The sequence below is a fragment of the Megalobrama amblycephala genome, linkage group LG9 (assembly GCF_018812025.1).
Source record: "Megalobrama amblycephala isolate DHTTF-2021 linkage group LG9, ASM1881202v1, whole genome shotgun sequence".
Classification (NCBI taxonomy): Eukaryota; Metazoa; Chordata; class Actinopteri; order Cypriniformes; family Xenocyprididae; genus Megalobrama; species Megalobrama amblycephala.
Genome location: NC_063052.1, coordinates 40,274,935 through 40,284,417, shown reverse-complemented (window position 1 = coordinate 40,284,417; position 9,483 = coordinate 40,274,935). Strand labels below are relative to the sequence as shown.

The following is a 9,483-nucleotide window of genomic DNA, read 5'->3' as shown; positions in this document are numbered from 1 at the left end:
GTGTCACTACCGAAACACAATAATAAATCATTTAATAAGAAGGGTTATATTGACCTATTAAGATTTTGTTTACATCTACCTTTTAAATATATTTTTTGCTATTTTTAAAAAAGTTTTCACAGGTAAATCAATAATTACAATTTTATCAATATTTTAAGTGTAATTTATTAGATTTGTTGTATTTTGAATCCAAATTTTCCTTGTAAAAGGAATAAAGTTAATCATACTGATTTCAAAGTTAAGATTCATTAGTTTGAATATACAAACACTCTCATAACATCTTAGTGGATAATATACTTTTTGACAAAACATCCCGTGTTTCGGTAGTGACCACATCACATTACACAATTTTATACTAAAACATATTAAAAAACTAATGATTTGCATAACTACTAAAATTTTATTTCCCCCAAATAAATGATTATGTTCCCTTTTGTCACTACCAAAACAATGATGGCATGTTTCGGTAGTGACTACGTCACATTACACAATTTAACTCACATACTAAAACACTAATGATTTGCATAACTACTAAAATGTTGTTTATTTCCCCCAAGTAAATGATTAGGTGTTCCCTTTTGTCACTACCAAAACAACAATGGCATGTTTCGGTAGTGACAATTTTATATATTTTTGAGTCTAGCTCAATCATCAGCACATGGCTAGCTAGCACACTTCTAAACAGTTGTACACACAAAAACTAAATTTAATGGAATAACATCCAAAAAAAGGTGTTCGGTAGTGACTCTTTAAAGTTACACACAAATTTTCAGACTTCTGAACACATTTAACGCAGAATGATGGACCGATCTACTCTGAAAGAGAGGCTATGAGAGGGAGGGACACAGGAATATTTCCTAATCAAAAATGTAGAAGTTTCGGTAGTGACATAAAAATGTGGGACACATTGTTTTTTTTGTTTTTTTTTTTTTTTACAAAAAGTTTCATGATTTAAAAATAAAATATAAAATAGTTTAACTTTTTTTTTTTTTTTTATCAAAAATATATATTTTAAAAACAACAATGGAAAAAACTGTAAAAATTATTTCAATATTTTCACAGGTTGAAATTTAGGGGTTAGGGTTGGGGACAGACTGGGTTAACCCTAACCCAATTGAAAGTACCAAATAAATAATGATTTTAAATAAATTAAACTTACTGATATTTTAAATATTATTGTGGGATTCAGTAGATAATGCACTGTAAAAAATCTAAAGAAAAATTTAAAAGTTTAAGGCAACAAACTTCAGATTTTTTAGTTTTCTCAACTTGTATTCAGTTTATACAACAAAAAGTTGAGAAAACTCAAAAATCTGATGAAGTTTGTTGCCTGAAACTTTTAAGTTTTCTCAACTTTTGATTTTTTTACAGTGTAGAAGGATCTTGGTAAACATCTAAAATTTGAACACAAATGCTTTTTAAATGCATTTTTTTTTTTTTTTTTGGTTGTGGGACAGCAGTTTGCACCAATTCTGTAGAATGGCCCATATACGTGCATGTGTGTATAATGGATATATACATATATACATACACACATATATATATATATACGATTTTTGCATATTCATGACAAGAAAAATAGTTTGTGATGTCATAGTTTTGTGTACTTTGCTCAAACACAATGAAATGTTGAAACAAACCATCTAACAGACGTCATCAGATCTATTGTCAATACTGAAGTGATAATCTGCTCAGGTCATCTGATATGGCTTCATCTATAAATAGTGCAAGTTATATTATAACTGCACCTTGAGCTGTTATGAACTGATGCATGACTATAATGACCAGTGAATGATATCAGAGACCGGTTCTGCTGGTTTGGAGTTGCAGGAAGCCTTCAGGAAACAAACACATTTATTAAATTCCCCCGCCATTTTCCAGCAATATGTTTTCACTGTTATACGGTAGGTGGCGCTGTTATGCATCTTCTGAAAGAGTACAGAATCTATTTCAAAACACAGGAAAAGAAGCAGCAGAAACAAGCGATCGAAGCATGTAAAATAATGTGATTATCAAACTTAAATCAAAACTGACTAACATTACTGAATTACAAATAAATATTGAGGTATAAAGAGGTTTAGTGAAGCTTAACGAGTGTTGATGGACACGATCTACTGCATCTGTTACGATTATTTTATCACACACAATCTGTTTTGAAATAAAAATAAAAATAAAAATGTTTAGCATTATTTTAATTGATTTAATTGTGTCTGATCCAGTGTTACGACTTAAGAATTTAATATTAGTTTTTAATTTTCATTTAACATTTCATATTAAGTCTAATAGCCTAATTTTCAGTCATTTTATTCCAATTACTTTTCAGTTGTATTACTTGTTTTCACAGAAGTGTTAATAATTTGGCTGTAAGATGCTTTGCTTTAGTTCAGTGAATTTTCAATTCAAACATTCACAATCCTGAAACTGATTGCAAATATATAAGAAAATAAGCACCTGGTTTGTTTAATGTACAACATTTTTATTAAATTTACGTATGTATATATATATCTTTAAATAAATATTCTCTGTTTATTTCCAGTTTACACTAAATCTCACAAAACTAAATACAAATAATATAAAAAACAGTGTGAAACGAGCATGAACTACTTCAACTATAAAAACATTCAAAACAAAGGCTTCTTTCATTCATGCTTATGGAGTTTCATAGTTTGGACTTCGTATTTTATTTTCTATTGCAAAAAGTGAAAAATGTGACTTTAAAAACAGTACAGCAGTTTTGGAAGAACAGATTAAGTTATTAATCTGCACCAAAAACAGTCAATTAAACGTGCAATATAGTTTCGCTGTGCATATCTTAGTAAAAATACAAACCAAATGATATTAATAAAGGCTAATAAAAATGCTTTGGCTCACAGACACCATTCAAACGCACTGAACGATCTTCAATTTTGGTGACAAAAGTGTGTCAAGAAAAAATTCACAGGCACATTTTCAGTAAAATCAGTTAAATGAACTTGGTAACATGTCGAAGAAAAAAATGAAACTGGGAATAACGATGTTTAAAAGTGTTTGTACGTGGATTCGCTGGGATCTTGAAAGTGACGGTGCTTGAGAGTTTGAAGGCGGAAACCCTCCTCATCATCTTCATCATCATCATCATCATCATCCCGTCTTGGGCTGTTTGTTCTTCTTGTTGAGGATCTTCATCAGGTTCTTGGACATGAAATACGGCTTCTCTGCACTGCCGTCGTTTCGCTCCAGATCCTCCACTGCACCACAGAAACAATGTTAGGACAGTAATGTAAGCTGTAGACTCACAGCAGCTCCATGAATCATGATGTTGTGGAGAGACACTCACAGAAGCACAGGAACAGTGTGTCCACACCCATGTTATACACGCTGAAGAAGCCGTGAGCGATCAGATACGCTCCGAACACCACCGTCTGTTAGCACACAAACACACACGTCACGTCTCTGAACACCAACATCTGGACAAATCACACTTACCTCTGCCTCATTAAAGTCTCATCTTATAGCTCATTACAAAATAAAGTACATTTTATGTCATCATTTAGACTTTTTATGTTGTAATTGACTTAACGTGTGAATTGCAACGTCATAATTTTGACTTTTTAATTCAAACATCGAAATTATGTAAAAAAAAAAATTAATGACTAGTTGAAATTATGACATACTAAGCCAAAATGATTGACTTTGTAAATTTTGACTTTTGGCTTATAATGACTTTTTAAATAAAAAAATATGGATAAAAAAGTCAAAATTAAGACTTCATATGTGATAATTTACCTTTTTATATCAATTTTGACTTAGTACGTAAATTTCAACATGTTATAATTAGGACTTTTTAAGTCGTCAAAATTAGTCGAAGTTATGACAAAATTCATGACAAAGAAATTCATAACATTCAAATATTCATAATTAATCATAATGAATAATCATGAGTTATGAATAATTATTAATATTTCCCTATTGAGCTAACTAGCAACACTTAATGTGATAATTTTACCGTTTTGACAATTTTGACTTAGTGCGTGAATTTCAACTTGTTATAAGTGACTTTTTAAGTCGTCAAAATGAGTCGAAGTTATGACCAAAAAAAAAATAAAGTCGAAATTATGACATACTAAATTGAAATTGTCATTTTGACTTAGTAAATTTTTATTAAATGTTAATTTAAACTTTTTACGTCATATTTATGAATTAAAGTATTTAAATTTTGACTCGTGACGACTTTTGTGACTTAATTAAATAAAAATGGATAAAAAAGTAAAAATTATGGCTTAATATTTGATAATTTTACCTTTTTTTTACCTAATTTTTACCTTTTTACGTCATATTTATGAATTAAAGTATTTAAATTTTGACTCGTGACGACTTTTGTGACTTAATTAAATAAAAATGGATAAAAAAGTAAAAATTATGACTTAATATTTGATAATTTTACCTTTTTTTACCTAATTTTTACCTTTTTACGTCATATTTATGAATTAAAGTATTTAAATTTTGACTCGTGACGACTTTTGTGACAAATAAAAATGGATAAAAAAGTAAAAATTATGACTTAATATTTGATCATTTTACCTTTTTTTTACCTAATTTTTACCTTTTTACGTCATATTTTCAAATTAGTATGTAAATTTCGACTCGTGTGGACTTAAAAATGGACAAAAAGTCAAAATTACGACAAATTAAAGTTATAACAAAAAATTCATGACAAAGTCTAAATTATGGCATAGCAAATCAAAATTGACATTTTGACTTTTTAATTCATAATTTTGAAATCAGTATGTACGACTTTCATTTCAACTCATGTTGACTTAAATAAAAAATGGACAAAAAGTAAAAAAAATTATGACTTTGTATGTGATCATTTTACCTTTTTGTCAATTTCAAATTAGTGTCATAATTTTGAATTTTTTACTTCATTATTTTAAGTATTTATGTCATATCTTAATATGACAAGTCAAAATTATGACGAAAAAAATTCATGATGAAGAAAGTCGAAAAAAATAATTTTGGCTTTGTATGTGAATTTATACTACAGGCTTTTTGTCATAATTGACTTAAAATTAAAATTAAAAAAAATGGATCAAATCTCTTTGTAAGTGTAATGTTTACATAGAGCGAATGGATCACGTCACACTGAAGTCTGCAGTTTGAAGCTTTGGGTACATTAATGGATCTGAGCGGACTGAGGTGTGAAGAAGTGTGTGAATCTCACTATGATGGGCATCCAGTAATAGTTGAGAGCCGCCGTTTCAAAGGTGGTTCCTGGAGTCGGAATCCTGCCGGAGAAGAAGAAGAACGCCAGCACACCTGAGGAGAGACGAGACGTCAGAGATCTGAAGTGTGAAGTATGAAGATCTCTCTCTCTCTCACACACTCACCCACTCCACCGACCACCAGCAGCTTCCCGAAGAACAGCAGCAGATCCGTCACTTTATCCAGCACCACCACCCTGAGAAACCACAATAACACATTTACTCCACAGCAGGACATCAGCAGTAGAAATCTGGAGATTCATTTTATCCTGATTATGACATTTTGTCATCATTTTTAATTAGCATGCCATAATTTCCCCATGTAAATTTCAAGTTATGTCAATTATGACACATTTATATATTTCAAACTTTCGACATATTGTCATAATTTTAACTTTTTAAGTCATAATTTTGACTACAATGATGACTTTCGATGTCATAAGTCAATTTTTACTGTCAATTTCCTCTTTTTGTCATAAATATGGCATTTTATGTCCTTTTTTACTTAGTGTCGTAATTTTGACTACCTTATAATTTTTTATTGTCAGTTTTATCTTTTTATGTCAGAAATATGGCATTTTGTCAGTTTTTACTTAGTATGTCATAATTTCAACTTTTTAAGTCATAATTTGTAGTCAGTTTTGACTTATGTCATAAATATGGAATTTTATATAAATTTTTACTAAGTATAATTTTGACTTTTATGTCAATTTTGACCAGTCATAATTATGACTTTTTAAGTTAATTTTTACTATTAATTTTGTCTTTTTTATTTCATAAATATGGCATTTTGTCAGTTTTTACTTAGTATGTCATAATTTCAACTTTTTATGTCATAATTATGACTTTTTAAGTTAATTTTTACTATTAATTTTGTCTTTTTTGTGTCACAAATATGGCATTTTGTCAGTTTTTACTTAGTATGTCATAATTTCAACTTTTTATGTCATAATTATGACTTAAGTCATAATTTGTAGTCAGTTTTGACTTATGTCATAAATATGGAATTTTATATAAATTTTTACTTAGTATGTCATAATTTTGACTTTTATGTCAATTTTGACCAGTCATAATTATGACTTTTTAAGTTAATTTTTACTATTAATTTTGTCTTTTTTATGTCATAAATATGGCATTTTGTCAGTTTTTACTTAGTATGTCATAATTTCAACTTTTTATGTCATAATTATGACTTTTTAAGTTAATTTTTACTATTAATTTTGTCTTTTTTATGTCATAAATTTGGCATTTTGTCAGTTTTTACTTAGTATGTCATAATTTCAACTTTTTATGTCATAATTATGACTTTTTAAGTTCTAATTTGTAGTCAGTTTTAAATTTTTATGTCATAAATATGGAATTTTATATCAATTTTTACTTTTTAGTATGTTTCGTCAATTTCAACATTTTATGTCAATTGACTTTTTAAGTCATAATTTCTTTTGACTTTGTCATTTTCAATTTGTCATAATTATTATTTTTATCATAATTGTTTTTTGTCATAATTATGACATTTTACGTCAATCTTTTTACTTAAAAAGTCATAATTATGACATAAAAAGTCTTAATTATAACTTCCTGAGTCATAATTTTGATTGTCAATTTAGTCTTTTTGTCATAAATATTGACTTTTTGTCATAATTATGGCATATTATGTCAGTTTTTACTTGGTGTGTTATAATTTCGACATTTTATTTCTATTTCAACATTTTATGTCAATTGACTTTAAGTCATAATTCTGAATTTTTATGTCATAATGATTACATTTTATGTAATGTTTTACTCAATATGTCATAATTTTGACTTTTTATCACAATCAAGACATTTTAAGTCATAATTTCGACTGTCAGTTTAGATTTTTTTGTCAATTTTGACTTGTGTTATAATTGTCTTTTTATTTATGATAAAAAATTGTCATAAATATGACTTAGTTTTTTAGTATTCTGCCTTCATAATTAAGATTTACCAAAGCATGATTTTTTCTTATGTGGCAGAAATGGGTTTTTTAAGTAAGCTCTGGTCTCACCGTATGATGTTCCTCATGAGCAGAGAGAAGGCGTTTTTAGCGGACACACAGAAGTTCTTCCCGTAGATGGCGATCTATAATCCACAGAAACACTGTCATTGACTCGTTTCTGGATCCGGCTGATGATCTGATGCTCATCAGCTCGCGTGAGAGAGAGAGAGAGTTTACGTACCATGATGTAAGCGTTCCTGTTGATGAACTTGATGAATTTCTCCAGACACCAGAAGCAGCATTTGAGACAACACATGAGGAACCGCGTGCACGGGTTCTGAGCCTCTGAACACACACACACACACACACACACACACATCTGAGTGAAGCATCAGAGGATGATACATGATTTATCAACTCATAGTTTGATTGTAAATATTACTGTTTATAACAACAATAAACAAGTCAATCTATTGTAGACAAACACATTTTTCCATCTCACAGAGTTTGAGAAGACAAAAGCTGCACGAATGGAAGTTCTCTCTGACCTTTGAACTTGTGGTCCAGATACTCCAGAATGATCCGGACGATCTGCACCAGCGTGAGAATCAGAGCGCCGAACGCCAGAGAGCCCACGTGATACCTGACCAACAACAACACATCCAGAATAACCAAACTAGACACGAGATTCACACAGTACAGCACGGCTTAAATCACACCAGAACAGCAGATCCGTTTCCCTTATTAATATTCACATATTCCAGACAAACCTATTCATAAATGCATCTGTAAGTATGAGTGCCATCTAGTGTCTCAAAACACAATGACATGAGTGATTTCTTCCACATCATTCTGATATTTCTCCAAACGATTTATTAGTGCACTTTATCTTAAACAAACAAATGGAAAAGAAAAACTAATCAAACTGTACGAACACTTTGAAATGTCTTTTCTTTTATCCTGACGTCATCAAGACTGTGGAAAAATAATATTAACCAGAAATATCACAGGCTGATATCCATAATCCAAAATATGAACTAATATTTTAAGACTCTTGAGTTTATTTATAAACAAATAAAAAAAATCTATTTAATATTTTATTTATATTTAATATTTAATAAAATATGTATTATTATTATTATTATTATTATTATTATTATTATCATTATCATCTACTGGTTAAATCTTGGTGGACAAATAAAAACAAATATTTTAAGACTTTTAAGTCAATGTATTGAATTTTTTATTATAACCAATACATCAAATTTTATTAAATGGCATATTTATTATTATTATTATTATTATTATTATTATTATTATTACTACTACTACTACTACTACTAATAAAAATACCTAAGTTAAATCGTTATCAATAACTATGAACAAATATTATAGATAAATATGAAATTGTATAATATAAAATAATATTAACCAGAAATTATTAGGGGTGTAACGATACGCTCAGGTCACGATACGATACGTATCTCGATACGGAGTTCACGATACGATACGTATCACGATATTTTGAACAAAATGAAACTGAAATTCAAACAAGATTTATTAAAAAAACTAATAATTAATTAACAACAAATAATTTTCCTTGTTGTACATACAAGATCACATTTCAATAAAATAAATAAATATAAAATTTTAATAAAAACCTTCTGTATTCAAATTAACAGTTGAATAGGGCTGTCTGTCACTGAAAAAAGATGTTAAATTTAACATGAACTTAGAATTATGAATAGGGGCCGTTCACATATCGCGTCTAAAAGCGCGTGGAAGGCGCGGCCGCACCGCTTCTCCTTCTTTCCAAAGCGCTTGTGCTCCTGTGGCGTCGGTCGTTGCTATGCAACCATGAACTGAGCTCTCCAAGAGGATCAGGATGTTTCTGCAAAGGATAAATGATTTCTAGCCCTTGCATTAGTTTTACTACGAGATATATTGATGGAGATAAGATATAAAAACCACCATGTACAGCTATGATCAGCTGTTCGGCTGAGCTTTTGATGTTTTGTTACGGAAAGGCCATAGCTGATCGGTTGATTCTTGTCAACGACCTGCGGTGCGCTTGCGGCATTCTGAGAAGTTGGGAATTGCATGCGCGTCGCGACCGCGTTGATCCAATTATGAGCGCGCCTGCCGCGCAGCTACATTTGAAAATAATAACTGACTTGCACGCGGAAAAGACGCAATATGTGAACGGGCCCACAGAACTTCTTAAAGCAAAGCATCGCAAGCGTCTTTTGCTTTTCTGTGAGCACAGCTGTTGCTGTGCACTGCGGT

At 30.1% G+C, this 9,483-nt stretch overlaps 1 protein-coding gene across 2 annotated transcripts in view; it reads right to left on the bottom strand.

Moving 5' to 3' along the window:
• Nucleotides 1–2,455: 2,455 nt before the first annotated feature.
• slc44a4 (solute carrier family 44 member 4) overlaps nucleotides 2,456–9,483 on the bottom strand; it is a 30,779-nt gene continuing 23,751 nt past the window's right edge. For both annotated transcript variants that reach the window (XM_048203232.1, XM_048203233.1), the window contains 7 exons: nucleotides 7,746–7,840; nucleotides 7,439–7,542; nucleotides 7,267–7,340; nucleotides 5,367–5,437; nucleotides 5,201–5,295; nucleotides 3,317–3,401; nucleotides 2,456–3,227 (listed from right to left, as the gene is read on the bottom strand). In XM_048203232.1, the coding sequence (XP_048059189.1) occupies nucleotides 3,121–3,227; nucleotides 3,317–3,401; nucleotides 5,201–5,295; nucleotides 5,367–5,437; nucleotides 7,267–7,340; nucleotides 7,439–7,542; nucleotides 7,746–7,840 (631 nt within the window). In that variant the 3' untranslated portion in view covers nucleotides 2,456–3,120. The remainder of the gene's footprint in view (nucleotides 3,228–3,316; nucleotides 3,402–5,200; nucleotides 5,296–5,366; nucleotides 5,438–7,266; nucleotides 7,341–7,438; nucleotides 7,543–7,745; nucleotides 7,841–9,483) is intronic.